The sequence below is a fragment of the Chroicocephalus ridibundus genome, chromosome 1, assembly GCF_963924245.1.
Source record: "Chroicocephalus ridibundus chromosome 1, bChrRid1.1, whole genome shotgun sequence".
Lineage (NCBI taxonomy): Eukaryota > Metazoa > Chordata > Aves > Charadriiformes > Laridae > Chroicocephalus > Chroicocephalus ridibundus.
The window spans coordinates 87,544,091-87,568,701 of NC_086284.1; the positions used below are offsets into that span (position 1 = coordinate 87,544,091).

General features: G+C 37.8%; 1 protein-coding gene across 4 annotated transcripts in view; it reads right to left on the bottom strand.

The window, feature by feature from the left end:
• MAP3K15 (mitogen-activated protein kinase kinase kinase 15) overlaps positions 1-24,611 on the bottom strand; it is a 94,149-nt gene that overhangs the window by 9,315 nt on the left and 60,223 nt on the right. For all 4 annotated transcript variants that reach the window (XM_063342691.1, XM_063342692.1, XM_063342693.1 and 1 more), the window contains 13 exons: positions 24,330-24,480; positions 23,813-23,920; positions 22,426-22,475; positions 19,408-19,503; positions 17,700-17,787; positions 13,830-13,963; positions 13,095-13,222; positions 11,199-11,329; positions 10,800-10,905; positions 7,654-7,811; positions 3,715-3,898; positions 994-1,171; positions 89-263 (listed from right to left, as the gene is read on the bottom strand). In XM_063342691.1, the coding sequence (XP_063198761.1) occupies positions 89-263; positions 994-1,171; positions 3,715-3,898; positions 7,654-7,811; positions 10,800-10,905; positions 11,199-11,329; positions 13,095-13,222; positions 13,830-13,963; positions 17,700-17,787; positions 19,408-19,503; positions 22,426-22,475; positions 23,813-23,920; positions 24,330-24,480 (1,687 nt within the window). The remainder of the gene's footprint in view (positions 1-88; positions 264-993; positions 1,172-3,714; positions 3,899-7,653; positions 7,812-10,799; positions 10,906-11,198; positions 11,330-13,094; positions 13,223-13,829; positions 13,964-17,699; positions 17,788-19,407; positions 19,504-22,425; positions 22,476-23,812; positions 23,921-24,329; positions 24,481-24,611) is intronic.

The following is a 24,611-nucleotide window of genomic DNA, read 5'->3' on the forward strand; positions in this document are numbered from 1 at the left end:
TCGTTTATTAGTTTTCAGAAAAGGAATAATACTGCCTGGCTTGTCATTTTTCTTTTGACATGGACAAGGAGAGCTGAAGTGAAATTACCTGTGCAATACAGTCCTGCAAATTGGAAGCAACTTCATTCTGTTCTTCCTTAAGGATTTTATATAGGATTGCTCGGCGTTCACTGTCCTTCCGCAGCAGAAACAGACCGGAATCCTTATCCTCCACTGAAGGAGAGGCGCTCCTGTCCTCCGAGGCCGAGCCCTCATCAGGCACGCTGCATCAGCAACCAGGCCACAAGCACAAGAGAGACCTCAGCGTTAGCAACACGGCAGTACTGTCAGAAGCAAGTAGGGATACTTTGGAGGTTAAAAAGCGAGTTAAACTACAGCAGCAGATTGATCAGACTGTTAAACACTAAATCTGAGACAGAAGATGTCTCAGATCCTCAGCTGGTGTAAACCCCACTGAAGCCGAAAGTACAAGGCTGATTTCATCCTCCTAAGAAGCTGGCATTAACGTCACCCAGCACTGGTTCAGTTTTGGGAAGGAAAGATGAAAAACCTGGACTGACATAACTATTCATTTTTTTTCTGCCCCCATACTGTAACACACTCATGTCAAAGTATTGCTTTGTGCTCTCTCAGCAGCAGAAATGTTTTTCTGCTGACCCTTTCCCACATTTTTTCATGAGTGCATGGAAGGGTCAACTCTTCTGCTCACTCCTGAATCCATATCCACTCAGTCAATAAGATGACTGGCATTTAGTCACTGAAGGGGGAAAAGTATATAAATATGTGGAAACCTTAAGGAGAAATTAATTAAATTCATTAATTAAATATAGACAATATTTAAATTAAGTGGTAACTTACCTATGCAACTCACTTGCTTTTTAACACACCTGCTTATCTAGTCATTATGTGAAAAAATTGCCCTCAGATAAAATATAATGTGAATTAAATCCACATAATCTCTCCTCGGTGTCAGGTGACAAGCAAATGCTTTACCTTAGTAAATGGGAAATGGGATGCTTTGTCTGAATCTCTGAAATGGATCTCTTCGGCCTTTCGAAAAACATGTCATGCTGTACATCAGAGTCTGGTGAAACAGAGCCATGCTCACTGCTGCTACTGCCAGCCTGTTCTCCATGGATCGGCAGAGGGAGGGATGTATTGCGATTGTAATCTAGGAACAGACATTGTAAAACATGTAACAGAACTAGGCAGGAAAGGGCAATGTGCTTACATCAGCCGTGATCATCTTCAGTGATATCAAGACTTCATTTTGCAAAATGGCTGAGGGAGAGGTAACCTTGTTGATAGAAAGCAGCAATACAACTCAAAATCATCATATGCATAAGCAATAAAAGGTGTGAAGGAGCTAATTGCTGAACCCAAAGACAGCAAAGCACCTACATACTCATATAAAATGCCATTTTGTTACTCTTTCTTGCACACACACATGCAGAGATATACACAAACTCCCCCTTGGTGCCAGTCTCACAAAGTGGTACAACTGGTATAACTGGATATACAGTTTAAAGAGCCTGAATCAAACCAGTAGGTTACCACCAGCTGCTCCACCAGCCGTATCTCTAAGCAGAGAGCACAGTGCTACCCGCCCTCCTCACTTCTGCCCGACTATATTAATGGACATATATTTGTTCCCCCTCCGATACCGCAGGCATCTGCCTTGCTTGTGTGTCCCCTGGCCCTCAGTAAGGACTCTCTCCCTTAGAACTAGCCTGAAGGAAATCTCTTGTCCCTTCCCAATTCATCTTGAAAGTAAGAAGAAATTAAAAATAAACACACCACAGATATTGAGAGCTTGCTGTAATCCTGATTGCCAGCTTGCAGCTGTGTGATAGGAAAGGTAAGGAAAAAGTTCTGTCAACTCAGAGTGCATGCATCCATGGAACTAAAATATCACCAAAGTTATTGATGCTTGTCACTACAAATTATGCGGAGGTGGGGCAGGAAGAGAGCTAGAAGTTAAAAGTTGTTCAGAAGGCTCTGACATACTCCATGGTACATGACTGATGTTCAAATGGCCGAGGTTAAACAGTCAGAGAAATGAAACAATATATGTCACCTTGTGAGAACTGGTTCAAGGCGTCTCAGCAGTACAGAAAATTGAAAGTTGCTGTCCCAAGAGTAAGGGCTGAGATTTGCTCTGGGCCGCCTTTATTATTGGAAAGAAAAAAGGGATAGAGACAGGATGGAAGGATGGAGGCAAAGCTGAGGAAATTGGCAGTGAGGGAAATGGCAGCGCCAGAATGAATTGCTGCAGCTGAGATTGTAGCAACTTCTGGGCCAGGACCTGCTTTACGTCCCAAAACTCCCCTTGGAAAAGGCTGTAGCAGCCAGCAGAGCTTTCCCCAACTCTGGCACAGCGAAGCGCACACTCGGCTGCATCCATGTTGCCTTTCCCTCCCCTCACCTAATAGACAGTTTTCATAGCATTTGCCTGCTCTCCTTATGTCCACGGCCACCACTGAGCTTGCTTCTCACTGCAGCCCAATGCTTAACCCTGCATCACCAGATCCTCAGGCCATCTGAAGGAGCTCCATAACCTCATCAATCAGCAGGAGAGGAGAAGAAAGGAGGAAGGCAGGAGGAGGGAGGGGATGCAGAAGGCAGCTGCTCTTCCCCTGATATTTGACAAAGACCCTGTTGCTCCCAGGGCAGCTAACAAGGCAAACTCCACCCTTTCTAATGCCACGCAATTTTTCCAGGAAAACATCCTCAGGCAAGGGCTGAAAAGGTCACAGGAGAGCACTGTTGCAGTGGGGCAGAAGGCTACAGACTGGACTACACCCTGGCTGAGCAGTGTGAGCTGTTCCACTACCCCAGCGTAACTGCAGAGATTGCAGTTCTCAGTGCCCCTCAGATCAAGAGATGATGCCCATTTCCTTGCTGAAACCACTTCAGATATTGTAAATTCTTAGCTAGTTTTTCCATTTAGAATTCTGTTCTTTCAAACGTTCCCTGCTGAGGGGGAAAAAGCTCCAAAAGGGAAGCAATTCAATTTGCATTGGCAGTGTGTGCACGTGTGTGTGCAGACAGGGGAAAGAAGCAGCAAGACCAATGGCTGCTTGTTTTTAAATAGACAGTTCCTTGAAACACTCATTATTTATTTGGCAGGTCTATATCAAGATTTGTTATCTTACCACTAAGAAAGTGGCTGATATACTGGGGGGGGGGGGGGGGGGGGGAACACGCTGGGCAGATAAAACAAAACAGCTAGTTCAGCATTTATGTGCCAAATTTATAGGTTACATAGCAAGTTTGAAAATGCTGATCCTTGTAGACCCAAGCATCTAATAGACCCACTTTTTCAGGTGCCAAGCACCTACTCTGTAAAATTCAGATCTCTCAAGTGTATATAATCGTGAATCTGAAATGCAGCATTACTTTGGAAAGTCTTCACTGAATGTCATTTTTCTAATTTTAATTTACTATAAAAGAGGCATTTATTTTTGGGGAGAGCAAAAATGGGGCTGGGAGGTTTCAGCAAGCAAAACACAAAATAAGCAAGTGACCATATTTTGTGGGAATTGTTAAATTTAAATATGTCTAATTACAAATCACAGGCACTTTCAACAGTTGAGTTCCTGCTGCTTTCCTGGCACAAGGAACTCCTCAGTAAAAGAGACCGCCTAATGATTCCAATCTTTTATATAACACTTAATGATGATGTTGACTTGGATTTGGCTGATAATTCCTTACCTGAAGGCTTGAATGCAATTCTGCTTTTCTTGCCCTTGTTTACTTGTTTCAGGAAGGCATCTCTGAGCAAATCAGACGCTGTAACACGTTTACTGGGATCGGGTTCAAAACAGAGCAAAATAAAGGCCCTTGTTTCAGCAGACAATGATTCTGGAATTTCAGGATGAATCTTAAACATCCCAACCTGCAAGTAAAACACAAATTATTTTTACTAAATAAACTAATTTTACTGAACAAACTGCAAGGAGACCATAGACTAAAGCTTTCTTAGTACAATCTCTCACACTCTCGCTGACTTTCATGGAAAAGGATCAATCCAGGTACGCACACAGAGCAGTGACGTGACAAGTCTCTGATCCTGTTTTACTACATTGTAAACGTGGTGTGAACGTCCATGTGGTTTTAGACAAATGTCAAGTTATGGATGTATCCAACCATCTAGTTTCAGGCAATCTGGGATCTGGACATTATGCACACCAAGCGCTTCAAATGCTGCTTCTTCTACCAGCATTGAGAACTGCAGTTCCTCCAGCTATTGCATACGCTTCCCATCACCCCTGCCCAGTACCGGGTCTCTCCGTTGCTGATTCCTCCAGCACATTCGTGCCCAGGAATAGGAATAACTTCCTCCTCTAGCACCGACTGCCTGGGGCTTGCACCTGTTCTGCTCCAGCCGCTGCCAAATTTCCTTGTACAAATGCTCACAGTGACCTTGCCAGACCTTCTCACCACCCCCGGCAGCACTCAGGCCAGATGTCTTCCCTAGCCTTTCAGTGTTATTTAACTGAAAAAAATCACATGATGTCCAAAGGTTTAACAAGACCCCCCCCCCTCTTTCTTTAAGTCATGAAAAACGTGCTTCTACAGGTTGCTCCCTAGTGATTTTTCCAGCTCCTTCACCTGTCTCTTATTCTCTAATGCCAACCTGGCATAAATGTTTTGAAATGAGAGCTGTGTAACACATGTGCACTGTATGGCATGTATCTGGCAAGATTATGGCTTGTAGTGTCAGCATCGTTACATAAAACAGGCTCTGGAGAACAAGCAGAAAGATAGTGGCCACAAGGGAGATAGTACCCCAGCAGTTAAACAAGTGCCAGCTGCTTGCTAAAACGAAGAGTTGTTTAAATAATCTCATTATACAGCTGCATTAACACACTGCAGCACCATTAGGCACTCACAATAGTGCTTCAGCTTTAATGCAAGCTGAAGCAAAAAATGCTGAGCAGTCGTGCTTCTGTTCAAATGACAGTGCAGAATATAAAATGCTAGTAATGCATTAAGCCCTTCCAAACCATGACTCTAAGCACATTCAAAATTCAGTATTTCCTCCATGAAACATTTTTAATATATGCAATTTGCTAACCTTTGCAATTAAATTTACATATTTAATAAATAAATTGAATAAATAAACTAGTGTTATGTCCTTTTGGCAGGATATGACATCTATACATTTACCTTGTCTGATGGAGCATCCTTATCTGATTTGTAAAATCCCAAGCATATTTTGGACAGTGCTTTATAAATGGGGTATACAGTTTCACTGCTTCAAAACCTCAGCCCAGCAAGATTTTTGCTTTGGAGCACAGAGAGAAGACAGCCACCTGCTTGCTGTGCTCTGACAACTCCTCTTGACATGTCTGTCTCTGCGGTCAACTCACTCGTCCTTGTGCGCTCTGGAGACAGGCTCACACAGCGAGCTTCAGCTGGGGCAGTGTCACAAGCTGATATTATAACCTTACACACTAAACAGAACCCATGACAGTCCAACCAGGACAAGGAAATTTGAATGCATGTCTCTGGATCTTTACCTCAGTGGCTCAAGGAGAGTAAGTATTGTTACAAGCAGCCTGAAACTCTATGGCAACATTAGTTTATCTCCATTTAATGTCATTTGTTTGCACTCCTCACACCAGATACTGTGCTCACACACACTGTGCTCATAGATGAAACACCAGATTATGTACACTCAGCAAGGAATTCTTTCCAGTTCTGTTTACTCTAGTCCCCTTTTCTCTACTTTGTCCAGCTCTTTGGTCATTTGCAATCTCTATACTGACTGCCTAGCCTGACTCAGACCTTCCCTCTCCTCGCCTGCCCTATGCATGGCAGAGCATGCACGTGTGGAGGTGGAGACCTCAGAAGTCCAATATCCCAAGTTTTCCAACTTCTGTTCTTTCTGCTTCATTCCTGGCTTCAAACCTAGCTTCCAGCTTGCTTCCTTTCATTACACAGCAAAAAGAAATAAAGTTTGCAATTTATGGCACCCAGCAAGAAGCAGTTTCAAGCAAGTCCCACCAGAGCCAAGAAACAGAAAACAAAAACAAAGGCTTGACTGTAGAACATTAACACAGTCTGCAATAACAATGCTAAAAACTCTGCTACATCCTTGAAGAAAGAAGGGCAAGAAATGCATTTTACAAAATGCCAATTCTGAGACTCCAGAACATGGCTCTGTGGCCTGGAAGTGCTCATGGACAGGACATAGGGCACAATCCTGCCAGAGCTCACCTCGTGAGCCTGTGCAGAGCTCATCAAGCACCCAGAACTGAACTAGCGCTTCCTGACAGTTCAATAAACTGTGCTGAAAAATAAGACATGTAACTCACTGAACAGTTCAACTACATGCCAGATCCGTAAGATGAAAAGGTATCTGCCGACAGAACTGTATCTGACATTTACAACGATGTCTCTTTCCATGGCTCCCTCGGGAAAACTTTAGTGAACCAAACCATGTTCACCCAGGCAGGTTCTTTTGATGTAGTGTCACACGTTGACAGCACCAAGGTGAGACATATTATACTGTTGAAATAACTACATCAAAATACATAACCATCCCTTTCTTTGCCTTTTAGCTGTGGTGCATGGGACAACTCACAGGCCTAGTACGGAGCATGGTGTTAGGTACCATGCCAAATTGCAGCCCAGCTTACTGTACCTCTTGATAAAGATCTGATTTTGCTACCGTAGTTCCAGTAATAATTATACTAATGCTTACACAGAGTTCTTCAACAACATGCACAAAAGAATTAACAATATTGATAATTTAAAGCAGTTTGATGAGTTACGGATGTGATATTTTCCCCATTATAAAAATGAAGACTCTGAAGCACAGGTGAAAACTTAAGCACTTTACTAACCGTCTACTGCAAGCCAGTGGAAGAACCAAAAATTTTCCGCCTGCATATTTGAAACATTATCACATCATAGCTTTTACACTACTGTTAGTTTTAGAGTTAGAACAAGTAACTTTTTCGAAATACACTTACTATCAAAACTATCCCAAGCATTCTCTTTTTAGGTGTTAATTTGTGCATTTGAAAACAGATACACTAAGAGAAACAAAGTACTAGAGGCAACAGTTTACTGAGGAGGTAGCTTTGATCCAAAGTGTTTTACACTTTCAGTACATACCAGAAATCCTGGAAAATTAGCCCCCGACCCCTTCCACCATAGCTTCCCACTGGGTTGCAGGGACTGGGCTTTTGAAAGACAAGGCAAACAGATCCCCCTGGGAGGGAGGCTCATAAAAACAGATCCCTCTGGGAGGGAGGCTCATAAAAAAAAAGACTTAAAGGAGCGGAAATAACTTGCTTGACTGGAGAGACTGGTTGCTGAGAAGGAAATCATAAACCAAGAGCAAGAGATGACAGAAGGAAGAGGGTAGGGAATATTAGTTTTCATAAGTCTTCACTCATTTTTCAGGTTGCTGCTCTGAGTCATGACCTATTTCCAGCACAAAAATAAATTATTACCCCCTAGAGCAATACAGCTTAGAGCAGAGAAGGATCATTCAGTGAGAATTAAGAACACAGGTCAGTCTGTGGCTTTGTGCAAAATAACCCATATAACAAAAGGTTACTACCAATTAAATTAATATTAAAAATTAAGTTAGTATTTGAAAATTCATAAACTCTATAGCAAAAAAGCTGTACTAACTTTAAACATTGCTGCTTGAGGCTCCCCTAGTTCATGAAACGGAGGTTTGCCTGTTGCCATTTCAATAATCGTACAACCTAGTGACCAGATATCAGCTGGTGCACCATATCCTCGTGGTCCTTTATCAATGATTTCTGGAGCCATGTACTGCAAGGTCCCTGGTCAGGACAAAAAGAATAGTCAAGTGTTATAGTATTCATTCTTATTAAAGAGAATTAACAAACCACTAAGCAATCCCAAAATTGTCGAATACAACCTGTATAGCCAAAATATTTGATTTCACATATCAGCACTGAAAACCAGACAGAAATTTATGTTTTAACATCTTTTCTATAAATTATCTTCCCCCCCAATACAAGGCTTCAAACTGCTGAAAGAATATTCACCACATAATCCAAATGCTTCCTCAGAATGTAAAATTATATCAAACAATTTTTGCAGACACTAAATCGTAAAAATTATGTGTGTAACAGGTAATGAAAACCTGCGAGTGACAGACAGTCTTCATGAGCATAATTTTTCATCAATTGAAACTTCTAAAGCTATACATGTTGTCAAAATAAGATCCTATCTAAGTCTATATTTGGCTCTTAACAGATGAATTTGAAGGTCTCTAAAGTTCGCCTGTAGACAATCTGACTGTAACACTAGTTATAATACTGATAAACAAGAAGAATAGTAAAAATGAAATAAAAGACCGTCAATTTGGAATCACTGATATTCAATCATATACTAACACAGTTAACAAGAGGTCTTTACAGGAAGACAGTCTACACCAACCACAGAAACCTATAGCGTTCCAAACACTACAGTACTTTCTCCACATGATTTCCTACCAGCTTTGTTATGACATCTTTAAATTAAAGTAATTTTCTTCTTAAGAATACAATAAAATTACACTGTGGTAAAGCTGTGAACTATTAAGTAAAGGACATCTGGTGAAGATAACGTGGATTGGATATTACTATGTTCATAAAATGTGACTACTGTAGAACAAAAGTTCCAGCCACAGCTTTGCCATCAGGCTGTGTGTCTTGAATGGAGGGATATAATGTTAAAACCACTAGAAGCCTGATTCTTCAATCATGTGATTGTATTACCTAATGTCTAAAATACACAGAGTTTAGGTACTGAGTTAAGGAACAAAACAAATTGTAAGAGAACTGTTAAGACCCTCTGGACTACAGCTACCTGTTTACTGTTTTAAATCCAGAATGAGAACTTAAGTATTTATTCTTATGGTAAATTACATCTCTGGGGCACAAACAAGGCTGCAAACATGCAAGAGAACAAAGAAGAAGGGCACAAGGAAAGATTTACCTCCTTTTATTACAGTATGGTGACTTTTCTTCAGATACCATTTCTCCATATATCGTGTCTAATAACAACCATTTGCTAAAAAGCCACTAAGGAGTATGTAAAACACAGGCAAAGACGGAATGATTTTCCTCTAATGTCTGCTCCAACCATAATAGCAATTAGCCATAATAGTAGCTTCCTGGGCCAAAATTATATTTTGTACTATGACTTTTAATAGCCATAAAAGGGTCTTCCTCCATGACTTCAACTTTTACCTTACGGAACCCCTTTTTACACTTAAAAGTTTTCAGAATATCCTGTAGAAATAAGCAGCACAGTATAGCTACACAACATATCACATTATAGTGCATCTCTTTCCCACGGAGTGTAACTGCGTTGAACCAGTCTAACAAAAGTTGCAAGGACAAACATTACAGGCAAAACAGAAAATATTCTTTTCTAGATGTGACAAGAGACCTGTAAGTATTTGAGAATTATCCATCCAGTTGCATAAAGAAGATGATTCATGAGAAAATTATTTCTTGAATGATTTGTTTGGAAAAAATGGTGAAACTCCTTAAAGGAATGCTTCAGAAGTCAGCATTTAACCAGTTCTGTTCAGACATACTGTCCTTTATGTATTTATCTGTTGTAGCATCTATAAACTGAAGAGAATGTTTCTTCTAGCTCTTCACTCTTAACAAAACATTCAAATGCTGCATTTAAAGAACTCCTAACTTAACTTAATTTGATTCTAACTAAAATCTTTACCACTTTGTGGGAAATAGATTTGTTTCAAATGCTTGTGACCTGATGAGATGTTGATCTCGTGAGATATTGATGCAGACATCATATGCTGTGTTCAGATCATAAAGTAACATAGGCCAAGTTTCCACTCATAAGCTCTGCTAATAATGAGTTAAAAAAGCTTGGAAAGTTAGGTTATTTCAGAACCTTAATAATTTTATTCTCATGGCTTCCTTTGTAAGGAAGCTGGAAGAACTGCAGACTTACCACCAGACAGGTAATGGGAAGCCTTGATTATCACTTAAATGGAGGTTGTTGTCTTTTTTCCCCACACAACTGATGGCTGGGTCTGGGTACCATTTACTTAAATTGCCGGCCAGTATGAGGCTTGTGATTTGCGGTACCAGACTATGCATATAGCCATATAACAAGTGAAAACATCGTGTTACCTATATCTCCACTGATACAAAGAAATGAGTAATTATGTGACCATCTATACATTTTTCAATGTGGAGTTTCAGCTGTTACTCAGCAAATTTTGTTTTCCCTGAATATTGCAAGTTTTTACTACCTTGTTGTATATGAAAGCTTTTTAGTAACCACACCAGCCTAATATTTTCATGTAAACTGCTCTTTTACTGCTAACATCAAGTTATCCAGTTGGTTTGGTTTTATAATTGATGCCTCAAAACTGAAAGTATATATAAGTCTGTGTTTGGTTTTCTGCACTTCTAGACATACTTCAAGAAAGTGTGCATTCATGGGTTACTAATATTAAATGAAAAAGTTGCTGTATTCAAATGTTTCCAGATGTAATTGCAACAAATTAATTGCTACCTAATGAAAAATACTTAGAAGAGAAACTATTACCCCATAACACTTAAGAAGTTTTTTTAAAAAAAGTAAAATGGAAGAAAAATACATTAAAATTAAAAAAAGAAAGATAGCAAGCCTGCGTTCATGGTGATCGCACTCCTATTCACTCTTGCCTGAAAACAGACCCCTAACTGTGTTTTCATTGCAAATCCAAAGAGCCTCTTGGCTATAACTCTAAATCTATCATCAAAACCCTTACAAAAGCTGCTAAAGTATAGTCTTACCTGTAAATGTTTCGGTGCATGGATTGATTCCTGCTAGCCGTTTGGAAGTACCAAAATCAGATATCTTTACCACGCCACTATAGGTGTTCACCAAAACATTATCCCCCTGTGGTTTGAGTGAGAGAGAGGCGGGGGGGGGAGTGGGGAGGGGAAACAGATGAGTACAGATTCCAAATCCCAATCTCAATACTCCTTCAAGTTTGCAGTTATCTTTGTAATATACCTTTCTACAAAGGAATTTTCCAGGAGCACCAGGGAGAAGGGGTTGTTTTATTCTTTCCTTTTGTTTTAAGCTTCCATGAAATCCTATTAAAAATTCTACTTCAGGTTAGAGTAAAACTAACTGAAGTAAATAAGATAAAAAACAAATCATACAAGACACAATAAAGGAAAATTTACCTTTATATCTCTGTGTACAATCTGGTTCTCATGGAGATACTTAAGACCTTCCAGAATCTGTTTGGTATAAAATTTAATTGTAGGTTCTTTCATTGGGCCCCACTTAGATCTTAGGAGAGCTGAGAGGCTGCCTACAAGAGTTAAGAAGAAAGGGTATCATGACAGCAAAATCCCCAAATTAACATGAAACGCTGAAATCTGGATTAAGCCTTTGTTCAATATCCTAATACAAGAGAAATGCAGTACTTATAATGAAACCAAATTCTTCCTAGATCCCTCAAAGCAAATCATTTGCTGCTGCTCTTGACTGGTTATTTCTTTCTTGTCAGCTCAGCCTCCACCTCCATGACAGGAATAAATGTTACAACAGGGCTGGATGCATCTCTCTCACCTTCAGTCTAACAACTGTTGAGACTAGGACTAGCAACCATTTAGCTCTTAATGAAATTAAGACTAAAGGTAGCACTGTATGATGTTATACACCATAATTCATGAACCACGTCACACCTGGGCAAAGAGAAGCTGATTTGCTTGAGGTGGGGAGGGGAGAATTAAAAAGGAAAGAGACTTTTCACTGCAAATATGGGATTAACTTCTGGAAATATTCAGAGACAGAGCAAAGAAAGCTCCTGAAAGAAACCAAGTAACAGATGTTCAGAGTAGGAGATAGGTCATCTACACTTCCCCTACTCATAATAAATATAATCTGTTTTTAAATAACACAAATATTTTAATTATGAAGCAAAATAAAGACAGTTTTGCTTCTTCTGCTCATAATAAACTAAATGCAGTAGATCTACTCAATGTGAGAAAAATTCAGCTAAAGGGATTTTCAGTCCACACCAACAGCTTTCTAAAGTGAAGTTTCCTCAAAGAATCTTGCATAATCTAAACAGCTGGTTCCTTTTTAAGACTGGCTGCAGAGTTTAAAATATCTGAATTGGTTCAATAATAGCTTGACATTAGGAACTAATCACAGCACACTCTACTGTGCATATATGAACAGGAAAAAAAAAGGTACGTAAACAACACCAGCTGATACTGTTAACAAGTGCAGGAAAACAAGTGGAAGCATTGGTATAAACTCATCACATCTGCATGCATCGTATATGTCAGAGCATATCAGCTTTCAGGTGCTAAGGTCATGAGAATTGAAAAAATAAAGAACTTTCTTATGCCCCAGGTGTATTTAATTACACTTTGAATGTTTGTGTCTGGACCTTTCCTAGAAAACCTGAAATTTTTTCCCTGGTTTTCTCATTTCTGTTTTTATTTTGCAAATTATATTCATACATGAATTTTACACTCATTCTGACACATACTTGATGCTGAAGAGTAAATAGCAAAAAGGAGATGGAAATATAACCTAGAGAGGGTATAGAGGGACTTCACATCTTAAAATGTAAAGAAGGTTAAACGAGCAAAACTGGAAATTATGAACAAGAGAAGCATATAACTTTTTTCTCTAATCTACCTAGGAAATAGTAGTGCTTTGTATATAACAGTTACAAAACAATTGCTCAGTCAGTGTTACCACTCAACAGGCATTTATCCTAAAAGCTCCAGTCATCATTCAGATGCGCAGGCTACATGGACTGTATGGCTCTAACTCCACTATTTTCCACTATTTTATAACACATGAGTATTTGACACCAAATACTTTTGATGACTGTTCTCTAGATTTATAATTATTACAGAAGGGGAGAGGGTACTGGGACCTGTACACTTCAAATTTATTCTTTATATGAGAAGAATGCCACCTGCAGTTAATGTCTCACTAGAAAAGCTATATACAGTGCACAAACATATTAAGTGCACATCCATTTGCTTTCACTAAGTTTAGAGTCCCAATTGCTTTTATTTCTTTTGAGAGACTAAGCTCAGAATGATACAAACCTCCTGGCACCTGCTCCATAAAAATCTTAATGTATCCATCTTCTGAAACAGATCCAAGATACTGGACAATGTTCCGATGCTTTAAATATTTATGCAGTGCTATCTCTTCATGAAGAGGTTGAGAATACCTATTTAAAAATAAAAAATAAAAAAGAATCAAGGAGTATCTCATCGTGCAGGAAAAGGTTAAATGCTAGTCTGCAAACAGAATGGATTTTAGGGATACTGATACAATTCTCAGCCAACATCTTGTCCATGACCTTCAAAATGCAGCGTAACTGGCTGCCTATTCAGAAAAAGTAGAAAGGCAGATCTCAGAAGAACTCTCAAGGAGAAACATGCCCTCAAAAAATTTGTACGTGCCTTTCTTCTGTATCATTACATAGTACCGTCTTTGCCTCTGAAACTCCTTTTATGCTTTTCCCCCTCCCCAAATAGAATACGAATGAGATACAACTGCAACTTAAAACACAAAATATGTCTTATTCTAGAATTTATGACATAGATTATCAAACTGTATTATTTATTATATATATCATATCTTTTCCAAAAAATAAAAAGTCCGTATTCTCAAAAGGGTACTGTTGAATACTAGGAGGAAATAGTAATTCAATTTTAGTATACTGGGATTTTATAAACTAACCACATAGAAAGACATGCTAAGAAGAGCAAAGTTTTCAGCAAACAACTGCAGTTTCATTAGCAATGTATTTATAACAATAAACTAGATCTTACCTGCTGTCTCTCTCAGGTATTTCTTTGATGGCTATTCGGACCTGATTGCTAAGGTCTCTTCCAGCATAAACTATTCCGTAAGTACCTTTCCCTAGAACTACCCTCTCACCATTCTCGTCATAATCATATTCATACTGCAAGCAGAAAAGATAAAGCAGAACAGAAATTGTTATCACTAACATTTGGCATTCCAGAGAGCTTTAACAACAGTTATGTACTATACTGAGTTAGTACAGCACAAAATAGTTACAGCAGTACAGCTGTAGCACGGTAGGTTACCCACCAGCCTGATACATTAAACAAATTGTAAAATTTCTGTGTTACTTGCTTTACAAAACAACCTTCCCTAACCAACTTCAAAATGCGTTCACCCAAACAAGGAATACAGCATTAAACCAAATTCAATGCAACGGTGCTGTCAAAAGAACACATTCAGGTATCGTCTCTAAGATTGCTGAGGGAGTGTTCAGAATACGTAAAGGTATGGAACATAACCTATAATTTTGAAACCAATGGTTTAATAAATACATAAAAGTGACATTCTCATTACGGTGGGCAGACGCTGTTTTAAGACCCTAAACTCTCATTTGAGCTTAGCCACAGCAAAATTAAGTTCTGACATATTCCCCTCGTTATGAGCTTTTCCAAAAGACCAAAAAAAAAAAAGAGCTTATCTTCTCCAAGGATGATTAAATATATGAAGTGGTGGTTTCCACTGCTGCTGAAACATGCTGTATCGTATTTCCAGCTGAGTAAGATACTACTGGTTAACTGACTTCAGTAAAGCTACACTAATTTACACCACCTCATGGTCTTGTCCATGGGGAGATCTTATCACAGAGCTCTCATACTAAAATGTCAGTGAAAAAGCCTATTGATGAATGATGCTTAATGAAAGTACATCCCAGACACTAAATAAACCCAAATTTCCTATGGAAGTTGGGTTAAGCAGCACACCCCTGATTCAAATCAGGTAACTCATAAAGAATAGAGAAAATGAACTATTGCAAAGGGTTAAGAAAGCAATTGGACAGTTTCATAGCCTCGGATATTATCAGGAGCGCATAGACCTCCACTGGTATCTTCCCAAATCCAAGAGGACGTCTCGTATGGGAAAAAATGTGGCTTCACATGAATTCTCCATTAAAATAACCCCAAACCTTTTTACAGTGGCCATAACTATTGACATTTCTGTCAGTGACCACTTCATCTAATAAGCCTTTCTCATACAGAATGCAGCCTTGAGATCTATTTCTTTGAAGCGTCTTCCCAATTCCTATTGCAGCTCTGCTATGGCAATGTCCATGTGTCACTGACTTCAACGCCCCCCCCCCTTCTCCTCAGCAAAGATGGCAAGTTTCATGCTGCTGTATGGAAGGTGCCAAAGAAAAACCGTCTGTCGTTTATCCTAACAGCATATTCTGCTCAGTGGAACTAAACTTGAGTTAGCACAGCTTTAGTACAGTTTCATTTTCCATGTTTCAGCACTTCACAGTTCATAATATAATCTTGTTATATGATAGGCATAACTGACCCAAAACGCCATATGTAAAACTTGTCAGGTTCTTTGGTAGGAGCACATCCAGCTTTCACAGCTATCATATGACATAAAACTGTGCAGAAAAAAGACAGCAGTCACATTGCAGAATTTAAGATTGACAGCAACTCTATCTGCAACAGACTGGTCCTAGGCCAACTCTATAATTACTGTGCAGAAACCCAAGTTTTCTAGTGTAGGTCCTATGATACATGAGAATCATTGAGATTTATAGTTCCATGCTAGTTAGTCGACAGTTTAATAGACTTGTATATACTTGATGCCACTTTACATTTGCCTCCTCTCTTTCTAACAGCTGTAAAGATTAAATAAATCACTGCTGCTTGCCAAAAGTCTGAGTATGTGATCCACTGGAAGTGCAATTCAACCATTAGGTATGAGTAAACAAGAGTCCATAGCTGACCTTCTGTATGAACATGGTAGGGCAGGGTCTGATCCCTAGGATATCCTATTTGGGGGAGAGCAGGTGATAAGAACTTCTTCAATATCAATATCCAGAAATGAATACCCTAAGGTACAAAGGACTGCCACACTCACTCTCCTTCCAAATCCCTGTTATCTGTAGAACTAAATTGTAGATGCTTTCAAATAATACCACAGTTCAAAATATACAACCCCTTGGGACTACCTTCTCACAAGAATCCTAACTGAAATCAGATTTTCTTCCCCTAAACTATGCTTGATGTTATTTCTTCCTCTTCCCCAAATAGAATTTTTTTTTTATTAACAATGAGAACTTCTGCTTTCTCTGTGCTTGTCAAGCCCATCAAGATCATACAAAGCTGCATTCTCCATGCTGTCTCTTCTTAAATGCAAGATCTCAGGCTGCAGAAAGACATGAAGTATCTTAGCTCATTTATAAGCTAAACAAATTAATCCTCCCCTTCTGTGTCTTGATTTCTGTTTTAATGTCCTGACCTAAGACAGTGAGTATAAGGTGCTAATTGTGAAAACGTCAAGATATGTAGAATAATATAGCTTAAAACTAATTTCTGTAGTCATTTCTCCATATGTCATTGATTCATGTAGGATTGTTTCCTGTGGTGCACTATCAGGTACTTTTTCCAGTTCAGTTTCTAAAAGGTTTGAGCCACAGTGAGCTCACTTCCTCTGAAAGACTATTACACAGTTGAATAGACTGTGTTTGTTTGGGGATTGCCCTGCTATTAGCTAAGTCCATAAGTATGCAATGCAAAATCTGCAGCTATAGATAATACCCTGTCTTTGTCAAGGCGGAGCTCTGAGCCTATGCCAAGACCACAGATGTACGTTTTAAACTGGGCTTGAGGAGAAAATTCTGTGGCCACTATGCACAAACTTCAGGGCAAAATCTCATCTTCCCCACCACATGCAATTATATTCAATAGTACAGTAGAGGATCTTTTTTCTTAATCTCTTATTTTCTTAATCCTCTTCTGAAGCCTCAGGTACTACAAAAAGTTCACTATCATAAAGAGCTGCTCTGAATCATAAGCCTGAGAGAACTGTTGGAATGAGACACAGTAAGAAAGATACCCAACTCAAACAAACCACAGTAGGGTTTTTACACTTATTGATCAGTTTGACTGAATCTGCTTCACTACAAATAAAAGTTACAACCTACTTTATATGATGGCTTTTCAGATTTAAAAACAAATAAACAGAAGCACAGGATATATGCTTAGTGCTACAAATCTGTACGTTTGCTATGAAGCAGTGTGTCGTATAAAGACATGGATTCACCTACCCTAACATGAGCTCTCTTAAATGTGAATAATCCTTTCTGAGGGTTGTTTTTTTCCCCCTCTGTACTGATTATAAAGAAAGCCTACAGCTACTAGATTCCTAACGTGGATGTTTCAGTGATAAGTAAAAAGCACACTGGATTAATCTGATCCTAAACATCTGCAAATCTCTTTGACAGAAAAAGCCTATCAAATTAAATTACCTGGAGTAGTAATAGCATCAGATACCAGCTAGAAAAACTGAACTGGCTTTTGCTAGAATTTATTTAATATCTTTTTTATCCACTTAAGCCAGCTGATATGAGATGATTCTCATCTATAGATTGTTTGCAACACAAATACAAGATCAGTAACATCCTTTATTAGGGATTTATACAGTTTACAGTAGTAACAGTCTCACTTCATTAAAAATGTGTTTTTTCAAATGAATGCAACTCTTGTGTACAAAGAGTTTTGTAAAAGTTGAAATTTAATATACAGTTAAGGAGTTTAAATGCTATTTATTATCTTTTGAGCATACTGATATGAAAGTGCAGGGAAGATGGAGAACAAGTTTCAGGGTTCTTGGATCTTTTATCCTTGACATACCTCCAATGTGTCTCCATCTATTTCTCCTTCTAGTTCCAGAGTACTGCCAACTGCATCAGACAAAATTTCTTTCACCAACCCACAGAATCTAAAAAAGCAATAAATAGCACAGGATTAAAGAAAAATATCCTTTTGGGAGGAGATTAAACAGATTCTTTTCAAGGTGGGCTTTGCTTTCAAGCTAATAAACTGACTAGCAAGTTCATAGGTTTCTTTCATTACTTACTTTCTCCATATTTATCCTGTTTTAAATAAGGAAGAACATCAAACACATGCTGAAAAGCCTAAATATTTATAAAATTATTTTATTTGCTGTAGCAGAACCCAATACTTGCTTGTTACTGTAATTGCACAGTAAAACCCTGGTAGATCCAACTCAAATATTTTTGCTGTACACTTTGATGGAAATTGCTTAGTATGGCCTTGTCTCTACAAGTGTAATTAGAGAAAAAGTTGAGATATTAAAAAATGAAGTATTGATTTTCAATGGTTCAATTCAGTAGTGCTAAGTTTGCGACATCATACCGGGTGGTTCACCTTCTGCGTAGTGATGAGAATTCTATTACCTTCAGTTTGATTTAAATGTTCCTTTGGACTTTAGTTGCAAGTGTGATTACTCAGTATTTCTGAAAATCAGATTTTGTGGCTTCTAGTTGAGCATCCAGAAAGCCAAGAATATAAAAGCAGTAACATGTTTTGAAGAACAGAGTTTTAACTAATGTCTTCTAGTTCTCTGGAACAGAGATCTTTAAGTACAAGACCATCTTTTCCTGTAATTCCTTGCCTGAGCCACTCTCTTTTTTCCAAATTCCACAGCAAATGGTTAACAATTATTAAGAATTATTAGAAAATATTCACACCTCTTTTACTGACTAACAGACACATATCTCTGGAACAGATTCCTGTTGTGCACTGAATAAGACATAAAAAATTTGACCACGTTTCATAACACACAAATTGCAATTCCAAATTAAGGCTGAGAAGGTAACATTAATTTTAGTGTTTCCTATCTTTTATGCACTGCACTCTGCAGAGTTAATGACTTTCTTTAACCTGAGTTTATTCCATGTAATACATAAATAATAATTACTGCAAGAAAAATAAATACACCATTCAACCCCAAATAGTAAGTGTATTAACAAATCACTCCTACTTCATTCTGAAGGTTTATGTGCCAAATATTGGTCTAAAAGAAGAATTCGGTCTGTAAGGATTTAGGCCTGAAATTCAGTTAGCATGCTTACTGTAAGGATGTAAGGAAATATCTGAATACAGGCACAAACAGTAACAGATATCTGAGACACAATATTAGCTAGAAATTTCTATTACATCTAGTTGCTCTTAGTTAAATGAAACGGAACAAGTACATCAGGGAACCTAAACCAATATAATACTTACATTACATGGCCAAGACACAGAAAAAGAAGATAATAAGTTATAAATTAGAATAAGCTACTTAAGCTTTTTCTCAGACCTAATGACGTGTAGGTAAATGGATTAGAACCAGCCAATAAGTGTAATGGGACATTGCTGTTTATCATCTTAAATATCACTGAGTTTACCTCATTGCTTCTTCATCAAGAAAAAAAAGAAGTGGAGAAATAAATAATTAATTTCTCAAGCAGAAATGTCAGCTTTCAATCTTTACTAAATCAATTCTATTTAGAATACAGATCTTGCATGCAATACCCACACAAACTGAACTCACCTACTACATTGGTTTTCTGTAGAAAAGTAGATTTGAAAGTCGTCAGAGTTGTCATGGACATAAAGAAAACAACATCGTTCATCAAACTTGGAAATGCTATAAAATTCATATTAAGAAAAGATTATTAGCAAACACCTTTTTCACAGTTAATTACCTCAGAGAGGCAGTATGCAATTACATTTATTTTCCTTACAGCTAGGAGCTTTGAGTTTATTTATATATCCTATAATCCTATCTCCAATTTGATAAATGATTAAGCTACTGCTTACTTTGGTAAAATACTCTTTTATCTGAAGTGTTTTGAGGTTTGTTTGTTGTTCACCTCCTCTTCCATTTTTACACAGTTCTGTCAGATTTCTTGGTATTTGATGACACCTCTATGGAAAATGAATTGCTTTGACACTAATCTAGCTATCAGGAAAGCCTTTCTTTAAGCTTGACAAGTACTTCTGGGTTTTATAATTCCATTACTCCTACAGTAAAACTGAACTGGGAATACCTACAGTGTAGCTGCTGCTTCACAGTATACGCTTTTTATGGACTTAACACTTATAAACAAGTTTCAGGATGACCAATAGTTACTCCAAACTGCATCAATAATTCTGACAAAGGGATTATTTATTGCATATTGTGTCTTGCCAGTGTCATATATATCCCATCTAAATGCAATGAAGCAAAAAGTGAAGAGGCCATAAAACATAATATCAATATGAAAATAAAGCTAGAAATTAATCTCTTATTCCAAACACTTCCATTTCAGTATTATTCTACATAAATGCCAACTTGTTACACTTGTTAAGGTATTCTCATATTTTTTGCGCATTAAATGAATAAAATTTATTAGATTCTTGCCTGATCTGATTAGTCAAAACTCTCAGATTTTGCTTAGCCTCTGTTGAGCCAGTTAGTTAAAATACATGACAGTAGGCAACAGTAAAAGTTGCTGAATGTTACAAGAGAAACTTGCTGCGGCACCACTTGGACAAATGTTCCAAAAAACTAGAATTTTGCCAGAAGATTCTTTGAGAAATATGTGAAAATACACTACGCCATTCTGTAGCGCATTCTGGTATAGCAATTTCTAGTCTAGCAAGGCAGATTAAAAACACCTGACATGAGAACTAAGCGGCAAAACAAAATGATTCTTCCAATGGCAAATATAGGATAGACAAGAGAGTGTCTAAGTAACAATACTGTATTATAACCAGTGTAATGCATGTGGTATATAAGATTAACTGGTTAGCATAAATACAAATTAAGGATTTTGACAGAGTATAAGTTAACTGAGACCACTGTTTTTTTCTTACTAAAACTAATGCAATTTCAAAAGTTGTCACATACAAAGCAAACATCTATTTCCACTAAGTTTAAAAAGATTGCCTCTTTGAGCTTTGTAATCCCCAGCAATGATTACAAATCCAAGCAAATTAATTGCTTGCTTCCATTTAATTAAAAGTTATCTTTCTCAAAGATTAATGTCTGTGCAATATGTTGACTGAAGGTAATTAATGTGTTTCAGAAACGTTATGCTGAGTTATGCTCAGTCAGCTCCACAGACTTCAGTAATGACAACTTCACTCATAATGCACTGGAGTAGTAGAATAAAATATCACATCAAATTCATTTAAACCAAAACCACCTTCTTTTAGAAGAAAATACTGAAGTTATGGTAGAATCTATGCCCAAATCAACAGTTGTAGGCTTTCATAGCAATTACCACTCACCTTATTCAGAGAAATACTTTTTCACTGAGTTTATTTGCTTAAGCAAATTATACAAATTCAGAGAAGACAAAATTAGGACCTAAATCTTAGGTGCTTATGGTCAAAATCACACCCAAAAAGCCCTGTGCTTTGAGAACTACAGAACTCACTAGGAATCTGAATTTACACTTGTACTTGAATCAGAGTTTTTCAAGCACTTAAGCTTATGCACTCACACAAGTGGTCCCAGCCAACAGTCATTTACATCCCTAGAAAGGCCAGATCCACCAACATAGTGATTCATGAATGCAGAGAGAAGGCAGAAGCCCACCTCGTGTTCCCTGTGCTTATGGCTCCTCTGGTTCTTAGCTACAGACTGCTTAATGCAGAGAGCAAGAATGCCATAGACACACTGCCAGGCTGTAGAGATAGGTTTCATTTTTTTTTCCTCGCCTGGTGCACTGCCACTCCCCTTTCTGGCAGCAAAGCAGCCCAACTTCAGAAATATAAGCTAGTTTCTAAACATAGTCATGTATTTTGCATTTTTAATACCAAATGTGATTCTTTTCTAACCTTCCAGTTCTCAGAACAATCCTGTTCTTTCTATATAGTATTCTAATCTTCCTTTGTACTAATATTTGGACCCATTTACTTGTGACTAGTGTTTCCATTAATCTAGGCATCACAAAATGGAACTACTTTTAACTATTTAAAGGCTAGTCCTTGAGAAGCTCCACTAGCAGCCTCCTTCCAGCTCAAGAATTGTTTCCTTAGCACAAACTATGTCTACGCCTCATTTAACATTTCTCTTATAATCCAAGTTTTTAGCTAGTAGATTCTTAGATGGAGCCATATCAGAAGCATTTCTGAATTCCAAACAGGAAATAGATACCATGGTTACCTTTAAGAAAAGGAAAACAGACAAGCTGTTCTTTCACTTATGGAGGGAAGCAAGAATATCTAAGGGCTCTTCTTTCCTTCTGCCCTCCGTGTTTTTAAATGCAGAGATGGCAATAACTTCACCGAAAAATTCAGAAAAGTATATAAAAAGCAGGTACATGTCTGAAAACAAGGAAGAGAATACACATGCCCACACCCCGCCTTAGATGTGTATATTCCTATGAGATATGTATAGCTCTGCCTATGCATGGAAAGGCAAACTCTTATGTGTTGACATTTCAAGGCAGGTTGGACAGAACAAGCTTTTATAATCGGCTATGCAAAGCAGAGATTTAAGGCAGAATCCAGATTTCCCACTTAAGGGAAATACAAAAAGTAAACAAAACCCCACTAAACTGTTTTCTCACATACCAACCTTATTCCCCTAATGGAAGAAGCTGTAAAATTCCATTCATGAATCTGTTTCTGTAAAGAACAGAGAGTTATAATAAACCACAGTTTAAGCTTGACTTATTATTGTAACCAAAGTCACAGCATGGTAAGCAAAAGAATTCTTCCACAGGTCTCTTGTCCTTTTTTATTTCCCCCCAAATTTCAAATAAGATTGACGTATAGGTAAAGAAAGGCCATACATTGCTGTTCTACTCACTTGAGGAAAAATTAATATAAATAGCCCAGGGTGGAAGTAAAGGCCACATTTCCTCACGTAAAATTAAATTTGAAAAACAAATCTTGAAGTACAATTTACCAAACATCATGTTTTGACTCAATACATTAACATTTCATATTAAAAATGGGGCAGACAATGCCCTACTCTAATCTAGACTCGAAGGGAAAGGAAACTTCATACATCTTCCTAAGAGGTACTGAGCCAACAGCTTTGGCCCAGGGACCACACTGGACACAAAACAGAGAAAGGACAGCCTGTGCCTAGGACCATAGCCTTCCATAAATCTCTAGCTAATATTGGATCTTATTTAGCATTGCCAGATATGCACCAAGAATTTGTTCCATAAAGCAAAGTTGTGTCAGACACATTCACTCAAAGTAACGAAGTAGAACAGTATACTGGAAAAGAAATTCACAGATCCAGGTAATTATGTGGTCTTCTCTTGCTCTAACATGCTTCTTTTCCACACTTTGCCTCTCTACATTTTTAGGCTATTCTCCTCCTGTGTTGTTCTGATATTAAGAAGGCGTGGTGAAAAACATTCCAGATTTCAATTCTTTCAATGTGAAACTGAAATTATTTCTCACTTTGAAGAGATTACACTGTCCATTACTGTGCCTACTCCTTTCCTAATCTCCTGTGATTTATCCAATAATCCAAGACATCAAATATTTCATCTCTTGAGACTTACTTGTCACAGGCTGCCATTTTTTCTAGTTTTTAATCTTACAATTGTAAAACTTTGAAATTTCTAACACATTAAACACAACACTGGGCTTTATCTTTATTTTTTCTCTAGCTTTGACCTGCATCTTAATAAAAATCACACAATTCTAACAAGAAATATTATGAGCAGAACAAATAGCCCAAGCACTTCTAAGAGACATGGTCAAGATAAGTGAAATATGAACTAGAGGTCAAAAACACTTGAGTTCTAATCATAGTCCCTCCTTTTATTTTCTCTGTAAAAGGTCAACTTTCATATCTGCACAAAAGAGGCATTGAGGCTTGTGCTTCAGAGAAATATAGTAAACTTTAAATTATTGTACAGTGCTCCAAAATATACATGTAAAAAAGTGATTTTAAGCACAATGAATAAGAATACATGAAACACATTTGCTGGTAGTTTTACCATTTCAGTGGGAGAGACATGCCACAAAGAGAGAGATCTCTCATCTGCTTCATTGTTGATTGAAACATATGCAGGCTGGTACACTTTAGTTGGTTCTATCACCAAAACCTGAAGCGAGAGAACATTTTTCTTTAATAAACCGGCAGCTAATACACAACAGTATCTTCAGATGCTCTGATAATAGACAATGGGTAATCTCAAAGTAAGGCCTAAAAAATTTCACAGGGGACAGAGAAGGGCAAGACAAGGCAGGAAGAGGCTGTGTTCCTATGCACAACAAAACAATATCATCACAATTTGTTGTAGGAGACTTAAAAGTATTTCTTAGAATGCTTTTAGGGTGGTGGGTTAAATGTTTTTTATAGAGTAAAGATGAGCAGAATACAGGGGTTTGGTTCATGCAATGAAATAACAGGCAGTTAAGTATGTAAGTATTGTGTTTAGAGTCTTCCAATTCTTGTTATATCCTATCCAGAAACATAAGACATACAAAACTTGTTTGGACATAACATCTTACTGGAAATCTCAGTCCATTAGTTGTTTCTTTCGTTGCCTCAAAAATTATATCTAGCCAGAAAGTCAATCTTTCTTGTCTAGGAGAATGTTCTATGGTGAGTTTCTTGAAACGCTGAATTAACATCAGATTCTGAACTAATGATTTCAAGTACCTAGAATGTATTGAATTAGTGAGTTAAGAGAGAGAAAACAAAATTTGACCATATTCTAAAACCACTTAACTTACACATCCAAAAAATTAACTGCAAAATTAAATGCACTTTAACAGCTACCATAATGGAAA